General features: G+C 35.3%; 2 protein-coding genes across 3 annotated transcripts in view; both read right to left on the bottom strand.

The window, feature by feature from the left end:
* Positions 1-7433, bottom strand: part of LOC132707538 (sodium-coupled monocarboxylate transporter 2-like) — a 10182-nt gene extending 2749 nt beyond the window's left edge. The window contains exons 1-4 of one of the 2 annotated variants that reach the window (XM_060679432.1): positions 7376-7433; positions 1546-1612; positions 442-683; positions 109-386 (exon numbers count right to left, since the gene is read on the bottom strand). In XM_060679432.1, coding sequence (XP_060535415.1) covers positions 109-386; positions 442-683 — 520 coding nt within the window. In that variant the 5' untranslated portion in view covers positions 1546-1612; positions 7376-7433. Of the gene's footprint in view, positions 1-108; positions 387-441; positions 684-1545; positions 1613-3923; positions 4181-7375 lie in introns of those variants that run through there. The other variant, XM_060679431.1, reaches the window with a different exon arrangement.
* On the bottom strand, positions 7424-27088 carry LOC132707539 (protein APCDD1-like). Its single transcript, XM_060679434.1, has 4 exons — positions 26956-27088; positions 20510-20636; positions 11743-12014; positions 7424-8753 (listed from the first exon to the last, which is right to left on the bottom strand). Exons 1-4 carry the CDS (start codon positions 26981-26983, stop codon positions 7609-7611), a joined length of 1572 nt encoding a protein of 523 aa, XP_060535417.1. The 5' UTR covers positions 26984-27088; the 3' UTR covers positions 7424-7608.

Below are 27088 nucleotides of genomic sequence, written 5' to 3'. Positions count from 1 at the left end.
CATTACTCGGACTCCAGAACCAATTTTTGCTACCAATTTGAAATCTATGATTTCATTCATTTCAAAAACAAATGCGATATTAATTTATAAAATAAAACCGATACCTACCTGCGGCAAACGACAGGACCGGACCGTAGATGATCATGGGCAAGTAAACGATCACTGAGAGGCTGTACAACGCCGAGGCCCACTTGCGACATCTTTGATCGAATCTCATGCCGAGGTATTCGTAGGTGCTGGTTATTTCCAGCGAGAAAAATACTGGGAGGAACACGTAGGCCATGATGGCGCCCAAGATCACCAGCGAGATGATGCTGATCAGTAGAGACGCACCGTGCTCGTATACGTCAGCTGGGATAGCTATCAGCGAAAACCCTGAGGTGTGACTGCAAAAAGGTGCACGAATACAAATGGCGCTTGCTCGGAAATGATATAGGTTACCTAGCGACTAGAGATATGGCGACGGGTACCGCCTTCATTTTCTTCCCTCCCATGAAGTACTCTTTGCTCTTCTGTTTTCTGCCGAAACATCCGAAGTACACGCCGATCGAGGCGCTCACTGCTAGCATCGATGCGAATATGGTGTAGTCGTACCACGAGAAAAACTGTCTGAATTCGGTAATGTCGCGCATGTAACTGCTGGCGGTGATATTTTCTTCCAAGTTGCTGATCGCGGGTTCCATCTAAAGTGATGGAATGATATAAAAGACACACCAAATTGATACCTAGCTCACCGCGCAATTAGATACTAGCGAAACCTCAATTAAAAAACCTTGGCGAAAACAAAAATAGCATTTAAGTGTATAGATTATTGAATAAACAGTAACACCTTGAATGTGCATTATGTTTATCAAAGACCGGCGTGGAGTATAGCATTAAACCATCGTAAAAGTGTTGCATGTCTAAATGCCTAGTTATTCAGTATTTCATGATTCAGTTCTCGTATAGTTTCGGTAATTGGAATCTAGGCCCCACATATTATTGAAACAAAAAACACGACCAATTTTGTAAGCGGCTGATACGAAAATGATGGACCAAATCAGACCCAAATAGCCCTTATCAAGCTACTGGTTGACTATTGGTCGTTTTGAAGATGATTTTCGAGGGACCCAAGTAGCTCACAACACATGAAATATACACGAGACATTTGTTTGAAGAAGCCAATGACCGTATCCTGTATGGAGGATCCTAAATAGAATGAGAGTTGGTGTTCCAGGATGCAAGACGACCACGCTAGTTGGGGACTACTAACGGACAACGAAGACACAAGATGTGTGTACCCGATTGACCTTATGGTCTGCGATGTGATTGAACGGCTCTGCATTATGGAGAACTTATTCCTTGGAAATTACAAGGCCATAGTGGATGCTAATTACTGGAAAATGAGTGTGAGAAAGTTCACCAACATGCAACGAAGAATGTTTATCCTGAATATCAGACCTAATCAGACCGGTGGTCATAAATAGATACCTGAGGGAGTAACACCACTGCCACCAAGTGATCGCGAGCTAAGTACTTTTGATTTCTTTCATTCCTTTGACTTACCTTGTTGTGAAATTTGTTCCGTCGGTACTATCCAACACGGGTATGGCTACCGCACCAAAAAATCAGTCTGCAACATAAAGCACACCTTTTAGAGCCTGAGACAGAAAGAGAGCTATCTGAGCTTTTGGTATCGTTTCGATGACTGCGGCGAGAAAAGTGGTAGTACTGTTTTCTATAAGTCGATAAAAATAATTGAAAATTTATCAGCGCCGGACTAGTTTTCAGTGGAATCATTATATTTGTTTGTGTCTAATCATAAATAATTACCAGACGGTTGCGAATGTATATACGTTTTTAATTGTCGCAATAATGGCGATGCTAGCGGAGACGGATTGTTACTTTTCCGGGCGAGACGATCGGATTTTTATTGTTTGTTTCAGTGTTGTTTCGCGGTTTTCCTGGGATAAATTTAGATCGAAGTTCATGTGTGCGTGCGGTACAAGAATGTTTATGCCATTTCAATAGCGAAAACAAAATATGATAGGAAAAACAAATACATCAAATTTAACAGTCACGATAATGGTTCAATAAGTGAAATTTAGAGGACGCCAGAGGGAAAATAAATATTTTTTTAGTTTTTAAATGTCAAAATGGGTATTTTCAAAAATCGCGCTTAGGACGGTTCTGTGTTTAAATCCACCAATGCCCTTACATCCGTCATCACTACGTTTTTGCAGACGTTTTTTAAATGGTAAAGTTTTCATTATACAGGGTGGTAGGCCGGCCAGTGACTGCAAATTTCAACCAGACTTCGATTCTCAAGTTTTTCGAATAGAAAGAGAATATACAATGTGTCCCATTTTTGATAATTTTACTAGACAATACTAGACGTTTTCAGGAAATGGTAGGCATTAAGAATTATTTTGAAAATGTTGCCTTTTTAGACACACTTTGTAGCTCGGTTATGCGTTATCTTATGGAAAAGGTAAATACTAGTCCAGATATAGGGTTTCAACGTAGAATCCAGTAGCGCAGTCAGTTTTTTTCTGAAACTCCCAAATTTCAATATACATAACAGCACACAACACCCTATATGTCAATAGTATATTATGCGGTAAACGGCATTTTACTCACGAGTTTATTTAACACGAGAAGAGCGAGTGTTTAATACACGAGTGACTTAAAAGTTTACCGAACGTGTTGCATACTATGCTTTTTTTACGACCGTTCGCCGACATGACCGTCAGCACTGACAATGCTCAAAATTAAAAGCGTGGGAAATATCTCCGAAAACTTCCGATTGCTCCCAAACCCGTGCGGTAAAATGCCCGGAAATGTCCGAAGTGGCTCAGATCCGTGGGAAACGTAACTGGTGTGGTAAAGTGACGCTTTTCGCATGCTAGATCGGTGTGTAATTAGGTATTTTACAAGCTGGTGTAGAAAAAAATATTTAACACATAAGAGGTACTTCAAATGTAAAGCAAATTTTTTTTTATGAATAGGTCACTTTAGTTGCTATGGTTACTATGGTACGTGTTAAATCAAAATATGACAATTATGGGTAATTGGATATAATAGGCTTGTATTAGGAATACGTATTTAATATGTGAAATAGCTTATGTGTTATATACGAAAAAAGACAAACTTACATAATATATATCAATATGTGAGTTTCAGACGAAAACGCCACGGACCCTACATAACACCATAGCGAGGACAGTTCCACCTTTTCGATAAGTTAAAGCATAAGCAAACTATAAAGAGACTCTAAAAATTCATTCAAAAAGTTCCCGGACAATTAATTTGTTAATAACTTTTTTTTTAAGTGCCCCGAAGTCCTACGAAATTAACGCATATTCTAGTAATATAGGAAACGAAAATTATCAAACATCGCTTTTAAATTATTTAAATCATTTTTAAAAGTTTGAGTTCATTTTGTTATTATAAAGAAACAGAAAAACTCATCTAAGAACAATGAGACAGAAACGCCGATAACTGGAGACGTGATGACTGATATTTTTCGAATAATTTTTTAATAATATTACCTTCGTACGATGGGTGATTGTATTTATTTATAACAATAACTTTGATAATTATATATTATGGTTTATTTTTTGGAATTGCTAGAATTAATCTTGAACTTTGATTTGCGCACACACCCACGACTTTTCGAATTAACAACGAAAAAAAAAATCGATTGTGCGAGGAATATTCAAATTCATTGAAATATACTTGAAATTTTCAGAGCTTCTTCACTAAAACTACAGTTCATGACTTTTGTAGGTTTTGTAGGAAAAAACTATTGCTTCAACTACAAGTCAAAAAAACTGTTGATTGTTAATAAACATATAGTTGCTCAACTTTTAAAATCCGATAGCAGACTATACACTAATTCGCCTCGCTTGTGACTAGAGCGCTCAAAAACATCGCAAACTTACCTCCAAGTGTAAAATAAATAAAATAAAAACAATAAATAAATAAAAAACAACAACTACTGAACACTTTTCGGTACCGCTCGAACAGGCGGTCTCGGGGAAATGGTTTCCGATCAGTTTTTCTCTATTCCTTAAATCGTTTTTGTAATTGTTGTGCGATGGGAGGTTTCTAAAAATGCGACGTGATTTCCCGCGTATGTGAAATACCGTGGCAAAAGTGGATTTGCCGTACACACACGCGCGCGTGTGTGTAAAGGTTCGTCGTGAACATTTATTGCATTTTTTGCGCGATCGGTGAAAACCCGACAATTGTATCTGTCGCCCGCAGAATCTCATTAGAGGCGATTAAGTAATTCAATACGGTATGCAAATTGAGCTAACTTACATGCACTGTAATTATTTTCGCGGTGCGTCATCTTCGCGGCGCAGTTTTCAACGATTTTTGAGGTTTTACTGGAAAAGCGCAGGGAAAAAACCGATCCTAAGCAAACACTTAGTTCGCTGGGAAGCTGCCAAGGCGTAAAAAATATACAGGAAAAATGAATTGCACGTACCATATGACAATCTTAAACAGTATCATAGTATATTTTGCAACAAGTGCGGTAAACGGCAAGTTTACCAAACGTGTTGCATACTGTACTGTTTCTACGACCGTTACTTTGTGGGTACATTTTCGCAAAACAATACCAATACATTTACTGACATAATCGTCAAAATTGACAAACGTCAAAATTCAAGCTCTACGGTAAAATCGTCGAAAACATCCGATTGCTCACAAAGCCTGTGGTAATATCCTGGAAATGTCGGAAGCGACAAGAAACTCACTTGGCGAAGTGACGCTTTTTTACAGAAGGGAGTAGAAAATAGTATATTATGCAACAAGTGTGGTAAACGGTATTTGACTTACGGTTCTATTTGACACGCGGAGCGAGTGTTTAATAAACGAGTGAGTTAAAAAGTTTACCGAACAACACGAATACACTCACAAAATTCAAGGCGTAGGAAATATCTACGAAAACATCCGATTGCTCCCAAACCCGTGCTGTAAAATCCCGGAAATGTCCGAAGTGGCTCGAATCCGTGGGAAACGAAATTGACGTGGTAAAGTGACGCTTCTCTCACGCTAGATCGGTTTGTAATTACGCATTTTACAGACGGAAGTAGATAAAAGTATTTACAGAATTTGCTAACAAAAAATTTAAAAACCAACAGTTTAAAAAAAAGAATTATTGTTCTAATAACAGCTGCATCTTGAAAGTATATTTGGTCTTCAATATTTTAACTTCATTTGGTAGATTATTAAATATTAATCAATAAATTAAATTAATTTCAGTTGAGTGAGCTGGAGCAATAAGGGTACCTTTAAACCTAATATTGATGTTATGTACGTCCGTCCGAAAGCTAAATCTGTTATATAGATACTGTGGCGTATTGTATGAAAAAGATAGTTGCGGAATGTAAAAGACGCCTATTTTGCATATTTAACCACTTGTGTTGAACTAGAGTGTGATCAACGTGTTGAAAACATGTCTATGTTGCAACATCAATTTTAAATTTATGTATGTTTTAGAAAGTGGCGTCAGTCTCAGCTCTGAATCCATCAACAACCCTAATTTTTTTTATTTGATCTTTAAAGTGTACTTCTATATTTAGATCATTATTGTAGGTTTGCACAAATTTTATTCTGTCTCATTTTCTACCAAAAATCTATTGCTGTAGTTTTGTCGGCATTGAGGTTGAGACAATGATTTTTACGAAATATTATGAGCTTATAAGCTTACAAAGCAGAAATAGCCTGGTTGGCTTCATCGGTCAGAAATGAATATCATCTGCATAAAAGTCATGCAGACACGATAAAAAGACTTTTAAGAATTGCGATATATAATAACAGTGATCCCAAAATAGACTCCAGAGGATATTTGTAAAAATTTGTATTCTGCCACCTGCTCACGGTTGAGAATGGGTGATTAATTGTATTCAACGCTTTAGAATAATTTAACAAAACTAACACAATCAACTTGCGGCAGTTACAGGGCTAAATCTTTTCAAGTGTTTTCTTTGAAAATGTTGGTAGAATACTTATAGGCTGAAGTTTTGGTAGTTGCAGAATTCGCGCCCCTTTTCATTCGTTAGCGATTTTTCTAGACCGAAGTTTATGATATAAATATGGTGAAAAGAGCATAGTGGTTAGAATGTTAATATTAATATTCCGGTAGCGTTGGTTTTAATATTATTAATAATTTCAAATATTCCGACTTCTTTTGGTGGCTGTTGAACTCGTCAACGATTTTATTATATTATTAATAACATAAAATATATTACATAAATATTTGTTAGTAGTTAACAGATCTTATTCTCTTAGAGTAAACCGCATTTCTTTAGAGTTATTTAATTTTAATCTGTTAGAGTATTATATTTTCTTTTTCCGTGTAACAAAATCTCTCATAATTTTGGTACCTTTATATTTAGTAAGCAGTTTGTATTGCTACTTAAAAACGGTACACATTTTTTTGTTATTCTATAAGATTAGAACGGAGAATGAACATTTATAAGAATGTCGACATTAGTTGAATTAAAAACTACTTAAAATGATATATCATTGTTAGGGAAAATAATTGATTGCTGTATAAAAATTACTAGAAATCAATATTTCCGCTATTTTTTTGAAGATGCGGCAACATCCGACAGCTCAAAATATATTGGAACTCTCTAAATCTCCTTTCTTTTTTAATTTACGTTACTCTATAACTACTCAGCCCAAAGCACTCTACTTAAGAAGGTCGCATATGTCAAATATCGAATTTCAGAAAAAAACACAAAAAGGATGAATCCCTTGCTACGTTAATTCGCGATCACTATGGGACATTAAATTTGGACTGGGAAAAAAATTAAATACTGTAAGTGAATTACTGATTCCGCCTACACAAAACGCTCATTTCTTTATCGCAAGTAACGCACAGAGGTCGAAAAAATATTCACCTCCCAAATATTCTTATAAAAAATTCCAAGGAACATTTTTTTTTCAAAAATTGTAGGTGTTTGGCAATTTAACCCGAAAAATTACAAAAACTGTATTTCAATATAATTTAATACAGAAAACACAAAAATTAATACAGTTTTGGATTGAAAGCAGCACTTCAAACGTTAAACATTCCTATTTCGCTTGTTTTTAATTTTAGGATTATCGATATTCAAAATACCTTTACTTGTCAACTACATTTTCGATTAAAGTAGAATTAATTAAACTTAAATTAAGTGCCGAAAATTTAAGACAAAGAACCTTTAAAAACAAATATTAACTAAATCCGTTTTTTTTTTCATATTTATTGTATCATTTAAAAAAAAATGCACAAGACATGTTCCTTTTGAATTCTGTTTCAGTGAGAATATTAAAAAAAAAACGCACCTTCTTTCATAAAAAAATCAAAGGTTTCAGAGATTATTTCGGTACTTACCCCGGGAGCGTACCACAGGTCAGGCTAGCACTGATTCAGACTCCTGCCTCGGTTTTCACGCCTGAATTCGCGAAACCACAGATTAATCATGAAACTACAAGTCGATTACTTTATTTGAATGCGCGCATATATTTACATTAATAGTCTATTTACATATCACTGGTAAAATTGTCCCTCTTCGTTAAAATGTACAACTTACGTCTAAAATTATTTACACGACCTAACAATTACTATCACCTAAAGTATAATATCACGATAACGGCCACCGTCCAAACGGGCGTCACTTTCCGATCGCCGCCCGTATTAAAATTAACGGCGTCGCTTAAAATCTCCCTGAGACCCAAGGAAAAACCGGGGGTCTCGCCGCACTTCACCAACGGCAATTGGAAGGCCGAGGGCCTTTGGTGCTCCTCCTGAGCGGACTGTAGGTTGTCCGTATCCACCTGACCCAGATACAGCAACCACGCTCCCCTGTAGTCCATCTCGAGCTTCACAATATCGCGTTGAGTGCTGGGCAACATCATTCCCAATTGGATGCAACCTCCGTTGGACGCCATCTCCTTCGGAACATCGACTTGCCACTCGTCGTCGCCACACAGTTCTGGCAACCTCATTTCGTCGATCATCCTCTGATCCAAGACCGTCAGGCTCGCTCTCTCCCTGTGGAAGTCTATATCGCTAGTTCCTTTGATCTCCCTATTGCCTCCAACGAGCTTATAGTGACCGGCAGCGGTGACGGTGAACTTCGGTATCTTGCAGAACGGGTCGGAGTAGAATTTGTGCTCACCGATCCATGTGTCGTCTTCGGAATAGAACGAGAACCTTCTGGTGAGGTACAAGTTCATCGGTCTAGACTCGCATCTCGTAGAAGTCCAGTCGCCCCAGATGTATGGAGGCAGATGAGGTTTCTCGATTAGATGGGGAGGAGTCATGCTGTTGCTGAACATGTTGACCGGTATCGCTTGAGTGTTGCGCACCAGATACGAATGTCGATTGACGAAGATCGTGCTGGGTTCTTTGACTTGCTTCACGAGAGGCACTTGAAAACTAGTCGGGTTGTAATACTGCCGTAGCTTGTAGCTCGAATGGATGTCGCCAAGCAGGAGTTCCATCTTCACCTCTTTCGGACGCTTCTTCGCTTGGTCCGGCAGAGGCCTGAGCTGGACCTTCAGCAGCTTCAGCTCGTTGAAAGCCCACTTCAGCGAGCCGAGACACGAGATGTCGCTGAAGTGGACGTTGCTACCTTTGCTGTTGATCGAATGGTGGCTGTTGGCGTTGTACGACGACATCCAGAGGTTGAACGTTTTCTTTTTCTCGTCATAGCGGTTGTCGTAGACGGTATGTTCTTCGTATTTGCGCCACGATTTCCAATATTGACCTGAAACGTACCAGGTTTGACTTACTCGTCGAAATGGCTCAATTATAGAGGTCGTTGGCTTCGACGGAAGGGCGGGGGAAGCCCGAAAGATCACTGACGCCAACAATTACATAATGTAATGTTTTTAAGTGGTTCGTGTATGGAATAACGAATGTCCGTATTTCCCATTCTGTGAAGCAGCGATGAATATTAAGCGAAAATAAAAAATTCACGGGTCATGAATATTGATCGGAGTCGGAGCATATTAAGACTTCGTGTAAACGAAAACCCACGCATATTGCGAGAAAATCCATCAATGGTCGCGATAGAAATAGAAACATCGGCAATTAATGAATTAATTAATATTAATGTTTTTCACGTATTACAGGAGTTTACAAAGTGGACGCTTATACCAGGTTCAATATATGCCCATTAAAAACGATTTATTCTAATCGATTATTATATCGATATCCCAGGAAGTCGCTTTCCATTAGCGTACACTTGGAGGGGGCAATGTTTTTGAATTTCTCGCTTGGCAATTTTTCACAAAACTGCTGAAATGCATGCCTATAGATTTTGTATCGATCAGTTGATGCAATTTTCATTGCGTCGCTGTACTGGGAGGCCCAATTAGGTCAATTCTAAAAGGAAACTCCACCTTGCTAAAGGGGATAGGCGAAAAGCAACGCAGGTGTCTGGATTTTCATAAAATGTAAAACAAAAGCATTGAACAGTCTGCCTTCTTTCTTATTCAATATATAAATTGAAATAGCGTTAAGAAGTTGGAAAAGAGAGTTTCAAGGTATAGGCGTACCTACAAGGATGTTTACGATTTAAAGTGTACGGTCAAAAGCCTCTATGGAAATGCAAACCAACTTCGAAGTCTATGTAGATGATAAAGCGAACATCAATCAGGAGGGTATTTTTGAATACCGTGGTGCTAGTATGGAACTGAGGTGGCTTTTACTTGATGAAAATCCATTTAACAAAATAAATAAGAACTAAAATTTCAGACTTTCACGAAATTATATATTTTCACATGACAATTGTTTCGACAACACCGTGTCTATATCAAATCTAATATTTACAAACTACCTGCTACTATATATACCAAAAAATGACAATAAGACCTTAATTAATGTTGCTGTGAGAATTTAAGTTCAATAAAGGAGAGCTAATTAAATCTAATTGATCGTTAAGCAATACATTTGAATGTCTCATTTTGTCAATCTCCATGGCTTCCAATAAATTTAATTTTTAATTTTCGTTTTTTTGTTTTTTAAAAATTTTCCTATTGTGTTGTTAGTTCTGAAAGCTATTTTTAAACCACATTTTGACAAATATTTTGAAACTTTTTCACTGGGTTCTCCTATGTATGTAATTGTTTTAAATTGTTCATGTTCTGTATTAGGTTTCGGATAAATAGAGTTTACTGTTGTCTGGATTTGTTTTTTTTTTACTTATAATTTTATCTATAATGGACGGATGGTAGCCGTGGTTCAGTGCAATTTGTTTAATGATATTAAGTTCTCTGTTGTAATTTTCTGTTGAGAGTGGCGTATTAAGAAGTCTGTGTATAAAACAGTGAAATGCAGCCATTTTGTGTTTATAAGGGTGATTTGAGCCGTTATGTATGCCTGAGTCCGTTTGTGAAGGTTTATGATAAATGGAACAACCTAATTTGTATTGCGTTTTCGTAATAGTTAAGTCTAAAAAATTAATAGAGTTATCCTGTTCAATCTCGATAGTGAATATTATACGATTATGTAATGAGTTAATATAATTTAAAAAAGAATTCAATTGTCTGTCCGTTCCAACAAAGCAATCAAAGAAATCATCCACATATCTATATACCTCCATAGAAAACTTTTACTTAAAGGATGTTCTAGTATGATATTTTCCAAATTATCCATAAAAATATCGGCTAACAAAGGACCAAGTGCCTTTCCCATAATCAAACCTTCCTTAGAGATATAAATCTGTCCATTAAATTCAAAATAATTTTGGTCTAAAGATACTGTTGAGCAATCTAATAAATCTTGTTTCACCAATGGGTCAACCTGTTTCCGAGTTAGGGTGAAATCTACTAAATCTATCACATCCGTAGGTGGAATACTGGGAAATAAGTTTTGTACATCAAAAGACAATAGAGTTGCGTTAGATATCAAAATCCCTTCTAACGCAACACTATTGTTTTGTGATGTACAAAACTTATTTCCCAGCGAGCTGTGGTGAAATTGACGTCTCTCAAGACTAAAAAGCGTTTGTTAAAGCATTGGTTGGTTGCTGCTCTATGGATCGCAGGTATAGATTGTGGAAGTTGACCTAAAGCAAAGAGTAATGGCAGTACATTCTAGTGCAAAAAGATCCAGATTTCTTTGAACATGTGAAGGAAGACTAGCCATGAGAGCAAATAAAACCGTAATCGCAAGAATAGAAAAGAAATTGAACTGAGCAGGCTTTTACTTGATGAAAATACATTTATCAGAATAAATAAGAACTAAAAGTTCAGATTTTCACGAAATTATATATTTTGACATGACAATTGTTTCGGCAACACCGTGTCTTTATCAAATGTGTTGTCGAAACAATTGTCATGTCAAAATATATAATTTCGTGAAAATCTGAACTTTTAGTTCTTATTTATTTTGATAGAAGAGAAGCTTCAAATGGTTTAGGCACCTTCTCCAAATGATTAATTAAGATTAAAGAATAATTAAAGATTATTGCAGTAGATACCACCTTATATAAAGGAAAGAAGAAGCCCATCCTGGAATGAAACAATGATGCCAATTTAAGACGGCTATAATTTAAGCGGCAAAACTGCGTCCTTAACAGATCGATAAATGAAAGTCGAAACACTATGTGACGAAATTTTCACCAAATTGCTATGTCTTTTGCGAAATGTGCCAATTGACGTCTCAGTTCAGGTATAACCAGAAGTGCAATCATTTTAAAACATGACATTGTGACATGACCCTCAAGTCGTTCTGGCGATCGATTCTCTTACCTGGACACTCGACGGAGACGGTCCGGTCCAGTCTCCTCGCTGCGTTCTCATCCTGCGGGATGACGGTGATGTTGGTAACCCTGAAAACCCCCGCCGCTGCTCCTGGCTGCACCAACGAGCTCTTCATCTGGATTTTGCCGTGGGACGTAATCGTCAGCTGAGGACTTGAACAAGAGTCGTCCCAATAATGGTGTTGGGTGAGCAGATATCTACCATCGTCGCTGAATGAGTAGGAACGTATGACGTACTCTGGACCGGGACGGGTCTCGCAGCTGTGGACGTTGGAAATAATAAAAAATCACTTTTCCGAGAAACTAAGCTAGGAGATTATAAAGGTGTTTATAAAAATCGATGTATTTTTTTAATCACATAAAGAATGGTCTGTACCACTAAAACTTGGGTCAACTCCAAGGTTAATTTTCTCGCTGATTTGCGGCTTCAATATACAGGGTGGACAGAATTATAGTGGAGAAACTTTAACAGCCTATTCAACAGATAAAAATAAGTAAAAAATGTTCATATAAACTTATGGCATAAAATAATTTATTGCGCTGTTGAAATATTGGGAGAAAATCGTTTTATCCCATCTTTTAAAAATCTCCTCTAGATCCTGCTATAGTGGCGTTCGCGAGACAATTTGAATTAATAATCAAAAATCGGTGCACGAATGGTTTATCGCAATTTTGTTAATAAATTTTACCGTCATCAATTTTGAATAAAAATAACCCTTTTCGTTTGCATGTGCACCTAATTGGAGTACCACTTTTTCTATTAATTAACAGGGTCTCACGAACGCCGCAACAAACAAACAAAACAAAAAAAAGTTTTTCTATGTTCTAAATTTGTTTTTAGTGGCTATTTTTTTAAGTAAAATCTGGAAGAGATTTTTTGGAAAGAAAACGATTTCTTTCGCAATATTTCAACACACTGAAACGAAGCATTTTACAGAACTGTTTTTTATAAGATCATTTCTAGAGATTTAAACTAAAATTCAAAAAACATAAACCCAAATCGAGTCAGCAGTTTGACTAATATTTCGATTTAAAAAAAAAACCTTCAGGGTCGTACGTCGCGGTCCCGTTTCATTCTTGGTCGTTTTTCGGATCGCAGTAGGCGGTATAGATGGCCGCGTGTTTGTTTAACCCCCTGTCGTTTATGAAATACGACGATACGAGCCGCGTACCTGCTTAGATGGACCCTCGTTTAATAATTCTGGTTAGAATTTGGTGTGTGACAGCGCGGTTTTATTTATATCCACCACGACTGCGCCAAACTCGCAATCCGTTCGATCTGTGAACGGTCAGCGGCGGTTTCTACCTACCGGCGGTTGATTGAAAATTAAAATTGAGTTGCTTTATAATTGTTTGTGTGTTTTTCGGCGATCCTGAATACCAGTCCGTCGCAATGACTTAATACGCTAGAGAGACCCGACAAGACCTACTAGTTATGCAACCAGGGAAGCCAAGTCAATTTATCCAGAAAGTGAAATTAAAATTCACAGACAAATAATTTAAATAATTGGTAAATTGGATATTAATATATTTTCCCATACTAAAAACTCAAAAGCAAAAGAATTAATAAAAAATGAGAGATTCCCTAGAGTTTCCACACGCTTGACGTATTCCTCCCCAATATTGAAATCAGTGTTTGCGAATGACAGTCGAGAGACTCACCGTTAAATAGTACCGTTTTAATTTCCGAATACTTCCTATATATAATATGTGAAACTCCCCAATTGTTTTCGCTGGTATTAATATGAAATAGTGTAGTATGTCGTTTACGTAGCAAGACCCGAAAGTGTCATTTTACTGAGAAAAAAAAATTGTTTAACCGTTTCATTGTACTATCGACAAATAATAAAATTTGTATACGAAATCTTTATTAACTTGTTCAGTACTTTCTAATAATCTGAAATCAGTGTTTAGTAAAAAAAAACGTAAACAATATTTTTGAATATTAATATTGATGTTAACGACCATGAACATTATGTATTTGCAAGCAAGGTATTTCGAAATTATTTGTTGTGAGACTTTTGGAACCACTTAAATTAACATGAGGTGGCAATACAATTTCTGCGTTTCATTGTAATGAATAAAGAGCTGTCGATAACGAACATTGGCTGGGCGTACGCGTATTTACTTTTGGTATAAATTTAGTTTTGGTGTTTGAAACAGTTTTTTGTCAGCTTTTTCTGCTTTTAATTTATTAGTAATTTCTTTTTGTTGACATGTTGATCATGTGCTCCTACTAAGAATTTATCAATGTTCGTTTTATCTAATACTCTTGATTTATTTGCTTCGTCAATTACTTATTCATGTTAAAGATGATAAATTTAACTTTTCTGATAAATATGCAATGAAACAATTTATAGTCTTCAAACTCCTTTTTAGAAATGTAATTGTCGTATTGGAACTTAGCTACATATAGCATGTTCATTGCTATGGAAAGGAATTCAAAGGCGACTTATACTAAACACATAAAAAGAAGCCGGTAAAAGGTTGTTACCCGAGTCTGAAGTCATTTTCATGGAAACTACGATTGTCTGGAATAATATTATGTCACTTTCGTTACGTATTTAAAAATATATTTTAGGTGGATGCAGCTTGACGTATTCCCTCCACAACATTGAAATCAATGTCCGCAAATGACAGTGGTGAGACGCACCGCCTTGCGCATGTCCGTGCAGTTATGGAAACCGAACACTACGCGTCGTTAAGTAGTACCGTTTTAATTTCCAGAGATCTCCTATAATTTGTGAAAATCTGCAATTGTTTTCGCAGATATTAACATAAACTAGTTTAGTGCAATTTTTGTATGGTACGTGATGCGTGAATTTCGCGATTTATTCTCGTTTCATTACATTAACTCATTACTGGCCGCTGACGTATTAATACGTTATTTTTTGTCCGAAATTCAGTAGCCGCTGACGTAATAATACGTTATTTTTTGTTTGAAATCCAGTAGCAGCTGAAGTAATAATACGTCCTTTTTTATTTAAAATCCAGTAGTACGTTTTTTGATAGAATAAGTGGTTTTTTATCAGTTTTTAAATAAATATAGATTAATTTATTATTTAATCTGCTTTAGAATGGAAGAAGACGATTTTGAATGGAACAATATTTGCAATGATACTAATGAGTTTTATGCTGATATATTATCTGGGGATGAAAATGATACATATGAGAGCGATGATTCAGACATTGCAATCAATACTAAAAGAAAGGTTTTACCTATTGTAAGCGATTCTGAGATCAGCGATTCCGATGGCAGAGTTTGAAAACGAGAACAATACAACTACACACTGGTCCTAAAATGATAGTGATATAAATGTAAATACATTTTTGTGAAATGATGGTGTTGAAGTGTTTCCAAAAAATCCTGAAAATATACAAGATACACTTGTTTATTTGCGATGACTTTTTTAAATTATTAGTAAAGGAAACAAACGGGTATCATATGCACAATATTCACAAATATAAATCCGTGAAAAAGATTGAGCAATGGACAGATACCAACAATAGCCGAAACGAAGAAGTTTCTTGATTTGAATATTTTGATGGGGTAGGTAAGAGAAAGTAGTATAAACGATTATTGGTCTGATCTACATATTGAAACACCAATTTTTGGCAAAGCTATGCCTCGAAATAGGTTTAGACAAATATTACAATTTTTGTAATAATGATGAAACGCCAGAAAACGCAGATCGGATCTTCAAAATTGAACCAATAACAGAATATTTTTTAAATACATTTGGCACACTTTATAAACTCAAACAAAACCTTTCATTGGATGAGGCAATGATACCTCCTCACAGAGGCCGTTTAAGTTTCCGAGTCTACAACCCAGGCAAGATAACTGAGTGTGGTATGCTTGTCAGAATGTTATGTTATACATACATAACGAACTTTAAATTCTACAACGGAAGTGGACAAAAGTTGCAAAATCTCGTAAATAATCTTTTAGATATATATAAAAATATTTGGTACCAGGTTTACATGGATAACTATTATAATAGTGTTGAATTAGCAGAGCATTTGCTTTCCAGGAAGATAAGAATGTGTGGTACAATTAGAGAAAATCGTGGGTTACCTCAGGATATAAAAAAAATTAAGTGTTTTGACAAGAACGACAACGATGTCGATTTGCCAGATCAATACCTTTCTTATAATCCTATTATAAGAAAAAGTCTCAAATGGACAAAAAAGGCTTTTATGTTTATGTTGAATGAACCCGGCAAGGAAAATAAAATTTACCTCTTATTTACTAGAAGTTGCTAGGAGTTTGGTCGAAAATCAGGAAAATGTGGGTTTAGAAGCAGAAGTTTGTGAAGGTCCATCAAAAAGAGCTTCTCGTGAAGATCCACCAAGTAGGCTTTCAGGAGATATAAAAACACATAGGCTTGCAAAACTTAAAAATTCCACAGAAACGGTGCAGTTTGCAAAATTCACGGGATAAGGAGAGAAACTTGCTTTAGGTGCGGATATTGTGAAATTCTTCTATGTGTTGTAGGACTACTACATTAAAAAAAATATATATTAGAAATCTAATTTTCAAAGTAGATACTTTTTGGTCCGAATAATTGTTTGAATTGTTTGTTTTATTTAGTTAGTTTAGTTTTATATGAATAAACGTTGCTTTACTCTTTTTTAACCCTTAAAGAATCAATAGTATTAATTAAACATAATACATGATATAAATTTTCGCTTTGTATTGCAGCGTATAATGCCGGTATTCAAACGTTCGAAATGCAAACAGGGCCCGGTTCTGAGGCTGTTCGATTAAGAATTTTTAGCGGCCAGTTATGAGTTAAAATCAATGCGGAAAGATTACTTCATGCAGTTTGTGAAAAAATTAATAGACCTATTTCATTTTGTTTTAAAATATTAAAAAAGAAATATATCGGCGTTAATATAATTAGTTATTGTAGGTATGTATAACGTATAATTAAAGTTAGCTTTACTAGTTAATTAGTTAAAAGAGAGAAATGGTGACGATCGACAGAATCGAGGGATCGAGAGATCGAGTGAAATTATCAAATCGCGTAACGGCGTTGCACTTTTGGCAAGATCGTTAAATGTCATTAACTGAGGTTGCGTGCGGTACGACAGATCAATTAACCGCGGATATTAATTTGATGTCCTACAGTTGATAGTCGTAAGGTTTTTTTTTTTTTTTGGTCGAGTAATGATCGATTTTTTTGTTGCAAATTGATGGCGATTAATCCGGAAAAAATGTTATCGAGTGATTTCCCCTTTATCAGTGTGACAATTTAAATTGGTTGCAATTTTTTTCTCGGAAAGGCAAAGTAAGGAAAATGGAATTTAATCCTATGCGGGTTGAATTAGAGGTCGCCCATAGGCGTATTCCGGGGGTATGTATAAGAATAAAAGTTTTTTATTTTGAGGCTTAGTCCGACGTTATGCCGCCGCTACTGCCCCAATGTTATTAAGTTCATGTTTTATGTATTTCAGAAAACAAAACAAAACTTTTGTTAAAGAGAAAATACTCATTCCTTATCAGTCATTTTTCGAAATTTCAAATAGAAGGTTTATTTTTTTTACGAAAATTCAATTTATGGAAAACATAAATAAAACTACAAAATATGTGTATCGAATTGAAATGTTAAATTTAAACACATTTATTTGATTTCTCTTCATAATTACTGAAAATTTGGTGAATAATTGATGAAAACACTTGTTCTTTGAGATGCTCGTTAGTTAATACTGATCGGTGTTTGGATTTCACAAATTTTAAAGTAGAATAAAAGGAGCCACTAGTGCCCCCTGCCCCCCCCCCCCTCATAAGGCATTAATATTCTACAATAGAACGTTATGCAGTATCATATATTTATTCATCAATATTTATTATTTACACTATTTTGTTACTATATTGTATATTTTACTAACAATATTAGCAAAATTGGTGTAAATCCAACTCAAACTGGCCCTTTTTCCTTACAATCTAGAAGAAATATGGAAGTAAGATTGCAAACTCAAGGTAAGTTTGCTCATTTGCTTACTTGTGCTGAATACAAGCACAGGAAAGTAAGAGTTTTTAAAGCTAGCTCTGCAAAACACCCAGACAAGAAAATGACCTTAAACATTTTGTAGTAGTACTAAGTATTATTTGTTATTTACCCTTGAACGCCGATCAACATAGTCTACCTAATTGTGATGGTATAGTTATAGTGATAGTTAAAGCATTCTTCGTATCTCCGTCAAGAGCTTTTGCTGTGTGTGGTTTGTGGTAAATGAGGCAATGAAATCCGTTTTCTCGTATTCGAAAGCGGAAACAAGCAAGATACCATGAAAATTTCAAATTTTAATTATTATGAGTAATTAAAGTAGCTTCAGGAAATGTTGTGTTTTCTTTCGACTTTCGAAAAATGTTACTAAGTCTACAATATATGTTTCCACCTGTTAATCTTTGAATCTTATTTCGATTACTACTTTTATCATAGCTGTGGATTTCCAGATGTTAATCTTATCAGGTAGGATGATTTTGTGAAAATCAGTAATTACCGATTTTGGGACGAGACGCGACAAAATTTCGAAAAAAAACACCTCCGTCAAAACATTTACGCGTCTTCGATTCAAATCAAATATACACTCGCGGTTTTAACGCTACTATAACGAGGCCCACGAACCAGTCGGGTTTATTTGGATTGTCGGATTCCGGATTATGACGCCTGATAAAATTATGAAAACAAACCGAACTTCAGAAATAGAATTATATTCGTAAGCGAGGATAATATGGGTTTCGCGTATTTTTTCGGTCGCCGAAATCTTCTCGGTTTCGACAAAGTTGCCAGACTGACAGCTGAATCGGATCGCTTCGAACTGCCACACCGTATTCGATTCACGACGAGAATGTCCCCCATTTGGAATTCAAAAAGGCCCAGCGGAGAGATTTATCCGACAGGCGGAATGCCGATGTAAATTTTGCGGCTAGAAGCTTTCAAAAACCGATCCGGTAGCTTCGAAGATTGGCAATTCTGGTAGGTCAAGCACATCTACGGTTAAATTCTATCAAAAAGGTCTATATGACCTGGGGCGACTATTGATTGGGAGTGCTGCTATAAAATCCTCAAGATTCAATAAGAAGATATTGAGCAATACAACAAATTCTGTGGGTACTGCACATCAGAATAAAAAGACGGCAACAATCAGAAACAGTAAGACTGTAGTGCAAGTGCTTCACTAAAAAGTTTCAACAGACCGGTTGCTCAAAAAAGTGTGTTGGGACTGGACGTGATAATTGACGAATAAAGATGTTCAACATTGAAGAAAATTATAAATATTATGTTTCTACCTCTACAAACAGAAACGTCACATGCATGGATCACTGAATTCTAGGAGTGTTTAGTGAAAGACGGATAGATGTATTTTGAAAATATCATAAACCAATTTACAGTGTTTCCTTAGAAACCATTTTTATAGCTATACATTCAAGTGACGCGCCACTTGCGAGTTACCTGTGAAGATTTTATGCAAACGAAATGAAATCATCAACCAAACAGCTATAGAGTGGATACAAACGCGATGCCACCACAATTAAAAAATTAAAATAATCTAGGACGAAAACTAAAGTATGAGGAAATTTAAACTACCCAAGACTACCATTACTTCAAGAGTGTGCTAGGAAAAAATTTTAAATCGACGTGGCTTCATTTTGACAACAATAGTATATTATACAACAAGTGCGGTAAACGGCATTTGACTCACCAGTTTATTTGACACGAGCGGAGCGAGTGTATAATAAACGAGTGACTTAAAAAGTTTACCGAACGTGTTGCATACTATACTTTTTCTACGACCGTTAGTTTTTGGGTAGATTTTCGTAAAATAACACGAATACATTCACTGACATGACCGTCAGAATTGACAGACGTCAAAATTCAAAGCGTGGAAAACATCTGATTGCCCCCAAATCCGTGCGGTAAAATCCCGAAAATGTCCGAAGCGGCTCGGATTCGTGGGAAAGGATACTGACGTGGTAAAGTGACGCTTCCCGCACGCTAGATCGGTGGGTAATTAGGTATTTTACAGACGGGAGTAGAAAAAAAGTTTACCGAGCTATACTATTTGTATGACCTTTAGTTTTTGGGTATATTTACGCAAAACAATACATTCACTGACATGACCGTCAGAATTTATAAACGTCAAAATTCAAGGCGTGGGAAATATCTCCGAAGACATCCGATTGCTGCCAAACCCGCGCGATAAAATTCCAGAATTGCTCGTGGCTCGTGGCTCGGATCCGTGGGAAACAAAATTGACTTGGTAAAGTGACGCTTCCCGCACGCTAGAATGGTGTGTAATTAGACGGGAGTAGAAAAAATATATTTTGTTTTTAACACTACCTCTCCATTATCTAAGGAATTAGTCTATATCTCTTTCACACAATAGTCTCTGCAGACTCCGTTTTTTTTTTTTTGGAGTAACCTCAAAACCTCAGTAGGCGTTGAACGAGATATGTTTAAATTGTTACTGAACTCAATAACCATAATTCACTCCATAAAAGATTGTACTAAAGAGTTTTGGCAACAACTGAAAACGACTGTTTGGTTAAATCTAAGGTCATTTAAAATGTTAGACAGTTCAGCTCAGTCGCCATTAAGATGATCCCCAATATTCAGGCATGTAAGAGCTAAATCTCTAAACGAGTGATGGTGAAATGTGAATTCAATCACCAGCAAGTACTATTTGGAGCTGTAAGCATAGACTGCACTGCACTGATTTCTTATCAGGCTGATAAAATTGCTCACCCTTCCGATATCCAAGTGCCAGTCAGCAGTTTCAGGCTCGTTTCCACAACCGTGCCGCCATCTTCTAATGCCGCAGCAGCCGCCGCTGCTTCGCAGCTCGTGGCTTCAACCCTACCAGTCGCGGTTGCTGGAAAAAACAATGGAATTAATGGATGTCAGGCGCGAATCATGAATAATGCACCCTCGAAAGGCGTAGAAGCGCTCGCAGATTACCACCATGCCGTGAGTGCGGTTGGTTCATAAATGTACCGGGTATATCAAATTTATGGTGCTCTGTAGGTTCTGTTGTTAATAATTGTCTCTAGAAATTTTAGTTTGAGGAGCATTTTTAACCAATTTCATTTATTAAACATTTTTTTTTAATTTTAATATGGTTAAATCATACCTATTGAAAGTTAATATATCTAACTCAAAAGAAACTTCTTACTTGGCAAATACAACCAAAATGGCGTAAATAATCGTAACTGATTTTTACCGTGTAAATAAAAGATTAAAAATTACATTAATTTGTCCTAAATGGCACTTTCGGAGATACGGCCTCTGAAATGACCGTGATCGTTTTCTATTTCATTATTTCTTGTTAGGTTCACATGTGGATTACAAATAGCTTTGATTAGCTCATAAAAGTTACTACTTAATTTAAATATTTTGAAAAGTAATGCCGCTAAAGGATCACGTGCCACTTATTTTGCCTCCCCCACCCCCCTCCAAACATTTATTTGTGGGATACTTTAATTTTTTTCTGCCACGATATTTTTCATAAACATAAATGTGAAAAAACATGAAAGAGGCCACTATTGCTGCAAAAAACTAGTTTTAAAAAAGTGGATAGAACAAACATTATAAAAGATCCCTAAATCTCTGAGTCATAAAGTCAAAGTCATAAAAGAACAGAACAACAAAATTTGAATATTTCGTACAGTAGCGTGGCTAGCGAACTACGAAATAAAAATATTGTAAATTTTTTCGAACATAAATGTTGGCCCTATCAACCAAGGTAATTTTTGTTTATTCAATTGACTCTAGAAAATATTATAACGATAATAATAAACATCATAGTTGGTATAAAAAATATAAATGAGAAAAAAACAGGAAAAGGCCTACTATTATAACAAAAAGCTAGTTCAAAAAAATTGGATAGAATATACAAGACAAACATTATCAAAGATCCGCAAATGAAATTTCAACCACAAATATCTTTGAGTTATAAAGTTACAACAGAATTTGAATATTTTGTACAGTAGCGTCGCTACATGTTTTAGTGCCACTTATTTTGCCCCCAACGGTTTAATTGTGGGGATATTCTTTGCAGCTCACCGGGGTTTTAACAAGTAAGGCTGAACAAATTAATTAATCACTTTAAATAGTTAATGATTAATTGATATTGATTCTTTGCGAAACATCTAAAAAGTAAAAATATTGTAAATTATTTTTAACTTAAATTTCAACTCTATCAAGTAACGTAATTTTTTATTATTCTATTTACCTTAAAAATTAGGGAAACGTTTTTTTGCAAACACCCTGTATATCGTTAGAAAATCTATTACTAAATGCAATAGTAATATAAGTAAACATATTTTTCGAAAATCTATATAGTGCCCTTTATAGATTTTCGAAAAATATGTGGAGCAAAAAAAAACATTAACTAACAACCAGCTAGTTAAATGGATAGAATATATAAGGGGTGTTTTTTTTCGATGTATAGAACTTTAAGCTGCAATAAAACAACGATGGATTATTCGATTGACATGAATTTTATTCATCCGAAAGATAATCTTGTGTACATTTTAAATATGATTTCTGGCATATGACCGCCACGGCTGGCGCGGATGTAGTCCAATCGGGACGTCCAATTTTCGATGACTTTTTCCAACATTTGTGGCAGTATATCGGCAATAACACGGCGAATGTTGTCTTCCAAGTGGCCAAGCGTTTGTGGCTTATCCGCCGAGATCAATGACTTTACATAGCCCCACAGAAAGTAGTCTAGCGGTGTTAAATCACAAGATCTTGGAGGCCAATTCACAGGTCCAAAACGTGAAATTAGGCGGTCATCAAACGTGTCTTCCAATAAATCGATTGTGCCACGAGCTGTGTGACATGTTGCGCCGTCTTGTTGAAACCACATCTCCTGGACATCATGGTTATTCAATTCAGGAATGAAAGAGTTAGTAATCATAGCTCCATTCCTATCACCATTGACTGTAACGTTCTGGCCATTATCGTTTTTGAAGAAGTACGAACCAATGATTCCACCAGCCCATAAAGCGCACCAAACAGTCAGTTTTTCTGGATGTAACGGTGTTTTGACATACACTTGAGGATTAGCTTCGCTCCAAATGCGGCAGTTTTGTACGGACCGTACGTCGTCTCTGGGGATGCGAGTTATCAATAAGAGTAAACGTGGAGCGAAAACGTTCCATGGTTAATCGAATTAACTGCTCTGATGGACGATTTTGTCGAGGATAAAATGGACGTAGTGCGCGATACGTATTCCGCACAGAACCATTATTTTCGAAATAAAATTGCACTATTTGCAAGCGTTGTTCAGGCGAGAGTCTATTTATCATGAATTGCCAAACCAAACTGAGAATAAATCACTTGACAGCTGTTAAATCGGTCGCCATCTTGGACAGTTATGCCAACTTAAAGTTCTATACATCGAAAAAAAACACCCAATGGAACACATAGTAGAAAGAATAAGTAAAAAGATTAATAACAAAACAAAATTAAACAGAAAATATAAATAAGTAGTATTTTATGCACACAAGTGCGGTAAATGGCATTTGACTTACGAACGGAGCGAGTGCTTAATAAACGAGTGAGATAAAGAGTTTACCAAAGTGTTGCATACGGCCGTCAGGAAAAAATCACAATTTAACAAATTAAAAATAATAACATATTATAAGATTACCAAATTTTTTTGCGATTAAACATATTCGTTTATGGTTCTGATCGATTTTGCTATTGTTGTCTCTTTTTACTATGTACGTTAGGCAGAGAGAGATGTATTATTGGATATGTCACATAAACAACGGAATAAACACAATTTTAAAACGTTATGTTGTCTATTTAACTTTTACAATTGATCATCAAGTAGTTTATTTAAAGAACAAGACTGTAATTGGAAGAAAAATCATCCAAGGATAGAGCTTTTAAGAGGATAATTTTTTTAATAAAGAAAAAGCAGGTCCTAACCTTCAATTTTGTTTTGTTTGTACTGATGAGATATGTATATATGAAAATCCTACAATTGGTCTTACCGACTAGTCCACTAGATTTGAATTGTCTGATATATTGCGTAGCATTTTTCTGTGTATTAGTTTTTGGGCACATTTTTGCAAAACAATATGAATACATTCAGAATTGACGTCAGGATTTCAAATATCTCCGAAAACATCCGATTGCTCCCAAACCCGAGCGGTAAAATCCCGGAAATGTCCGAAGTGACTCGGATCCGTGGGAAACGAAACTGACGTGGTAAAGTGGTTAATCGATGAAGTGCATTGTTATGACTAAACTAGAGTTTCAATTGTGCCGAATGATGCTTGGCAAAAGCGAGTATTAACTGACTGAGCTACGAGAAAATTTCTCAAATGAGTGTCCTTTGGCAGGATGCTATTAAAGAGCTCTCAGAGATGTGGAAAAACTTACGAAAATAATAAAAGAGTCTGAGACAAGAATTCTGAAAATGATGAAGGCAGACTGTCTTGTTGAAGTAAGACATGCCATATGGAATAAAGTCTAATTAGGGTGTTCCGCAGAAAGTATATTTATTCAATCACCCGTTTCTGACATTTTTGAAAGATTGCACTGACAATTTTCAAATATCTTTTAAGTTTAAAAAAGGGCAGCTCGCGAATGGTAAACCCAAACAAGCAAATCCTCGGTGCCATATTTTCTTACCTATTTAACGCCTGCGTTTTAATAAGACCACATACGGCGGGTCGTTGCGTTTCGAACGCGTTTCGACGCGTAAACAAACAAAGACGAGAAACAAGTTTAAATAAATAACCGTCGAAGTAATTGAAACGGAAAACAACGGCCATTTTTACGAGGCCCCCGTCTATACATACTCGGAGCGTAAACAGGGGTTTTATGTTTCCGCGCGGCGGGCGACTCCTTTTTTTTTCGGGGCCACCCCGTATACCGCGCGAGAAAAAACCGTGGCGAATTTTTAACGCGAAAAAAAAAGGTTATTTCCTGTTCGAAAGCGAATGATTTTTCTCGTGTCCTCTGGTGTCATTAAGGGTAATTAAAAATACGCGGTCCGTTACGATTTTCAGACGAAATTTTACGACGCCTTATTGACTCTTAAACAGTACCACGTGTGTCGACAATACATCATCAGGGCAAACGACAGACCCTCGTTTTATTTCACATCCGGTTTAGCATCCCGGATGAAACGATAATTAGACATTTTATTTAAAAAAATAACTCATTTTAAACCTACGCGAAAGTGGATGTTTTATTTTCAAAATATTGATCACGAAAATCCGCGCATATTGGTGTTTTTAATTTTTTTAAATTAAAACTTGCATTTTTATTTGTTCTGAGAAATAAACGCTGGTCTTGAAAAATTCATTTGCTCCCTTCATTTTAATCTCATCTACTCACTTCCTCCCTCAATTTTCAATTCCATCTCGGACGAAACGATAATTAGAAATTTTATTTAAAAAAATAACTCATTTTAAACCTACGTGAAAGTTGATGTTTTATTTTCAAAATATTGATCACAAAAATCCGCGCATATTGGTGTTTTTAATTTTTTTAAATTAAAACTTGCATTTTTATTTGTTCTGAGAAATAAACGCTGGTCTTGAAAAATTCATTTGCTCCCTTCATTTTAATCTCATCTACTCACTTCCTCCCTCAATTTTCAATTCCATCTCGGACGAAATGATAATTAGAAATTTTATTTAAAAAAATAACTCATTTTAAACCTACGCGAAAGTGGATGTTTTATTTTCAAAATATTGATCACGAAAATCCGCGCATATTGGTGTTTTTAATTTTTTTAAATTAAAACTCGCTTATTTTTATTATGCCTTTTTTCGTTTTATTCTTCACATCGTCTTAAGCAATAAAGTTTCGTGGTTTAATCTTTGGGATATGAATTTTTTAACTCTCTATTTTTTATTGTACAAAACACCAGATTTTATTTTTAATTTAGTGTTTTTTTTAAACAAATGCTATATATCATATTCATTTTATCTCTATTCGAATATTGACTTTTTTAAATGCATTGATTGCAAAAATGATGTTTTTACTTTTTTTTGGTTCGAAAAATAACTGTCAGTCTTGAAAAATTAATTTCCTTCCTTCATGTTAAAAGCGCGCTTAATCCCCCAATTTTCAATTTTCAAGATTATATTTGTATTCTCAATTTTTTATTTTTATTTTTTATAAAAACTACTTTACCAAGATTTTTGTTTTAATTTCGTGATTTTTTCTGCAAAGAATAAGTGCGATAAAAATAGATTCATGAAAATTAATTTATTCATTTTTATTTTATTTGGAGTAAAAAATACTGCATGTATCATTACTAATAAAACTACAAAATTGTTATTGGAAAATAAATCTGTATATGTACTTAAAGTTTTTTTTTATTTAATTGCGAATGTTTTCTTTTAAAAAGATTAATTGGAAACATGCACAATTATAAATGTTTTTATTCTTATAAGTTTCCTTCATTATAAAAGCGTCTTCTCTACATACATGCGATGAAGATAGATTAATAATAAATAATAATAAATAATTAATTATATTGTTTTTTATGAAAAAAATACTGTATTTAAATAAATGTTAATATTTTAAAAATAATCATTGTATCAGTAATAGAAATCATTTATTATAAATTATTACTGATTGATTTAATAATCCCACAATTTTTTTAAATAAAATTATAACCTAACCCAATTTCGCATTCGACAAATTGTTATTATTTCGAAACGAGACATTTTTTGGCAATAAAAATAAACCTCCTAAAAATTTTCTATCTGCATCAGAACCAAACCACCTGTATATCGGATTCCTTAAAATGAAATGTCAATTTTTAAAATAAAATTAAAATAATGCTAACCTATAACATTTCCTCTTTATATAACAACTCACATTTATATGTGATTCAGGTAGTATTAATGATACAAATGACAATTAGAAATAGTTATTTTTAAAATAAAATGAAAAACTTGTGATTTCATTGCAAGAAACATCATGATTCAAATAGACACATTGGCATAATGACACCAGTGTTTACAAACAAGGATCAGTAGTACCAATTCCACATTACGACTAATTATTTTTAAATAAATAAGTACAATCCCCAACACAGGAAAAATGTCTTCTAAAATCACCTCGCAAATATTTCAACATTTGGAAAATTTTCAAAACATGAATTTCTTATTATCAAAACATCGTTACTCAAAATAATAAGAGGCACTCACCGATAACTAAGGCAACAAACACGATCATACTGCGAGGGTTGAAAACGAAACGCGGGAGGCTGTAGATTTTTTTTAGCTACACGCGTCTGTCTTCCGACACTGAGGATCGATGCACGACCGTCTCCTCTCGTGG

The sequence above is a fragment of the Cylas formicarius genome, unplaced genomic scaffold (assembly GCF_029955315.1).
Source record: "Cylas formicarius isolate icCylForm1 unplaced genomic scaffold, icCylForm1.1 PGA_scaffold_9__14_contigs__length_23061073, whole genome shotgun sequence".
NCBI lineage: Eukaryota > Metazoa > Arthropoda > Insecta > Coleoptera > Brentidae > Cylas > Cylas formicarius.
This window is presented reverse-complemented; position numbering and strand designations above follow the sequence as displayed.

Excerpts from the sequence above, each read along its gene's own strand:
- LOC132707539 (XM_060679434.1), bottom strand. The coding sequence starts at position 26,983 with ATGATCGTGTTTGTTGCCTTAGTTATCG. Across the intron at positions 12,015-20,509 it reads GGCACTTGGATATCGGAAGG|CTGCGAGACCCGTCCCGGTC; the intron begins GTGAGCAATTTT and ends CAACGTCCACAG. Across the intron at positions 8,754-11,742 it reads CGTCTCCGTCGAGTGTCCAG|GTCAATATTGGAAATCGTGG; the intron begins GTAAGAGAATCG and ends GGTACGTTTCAG.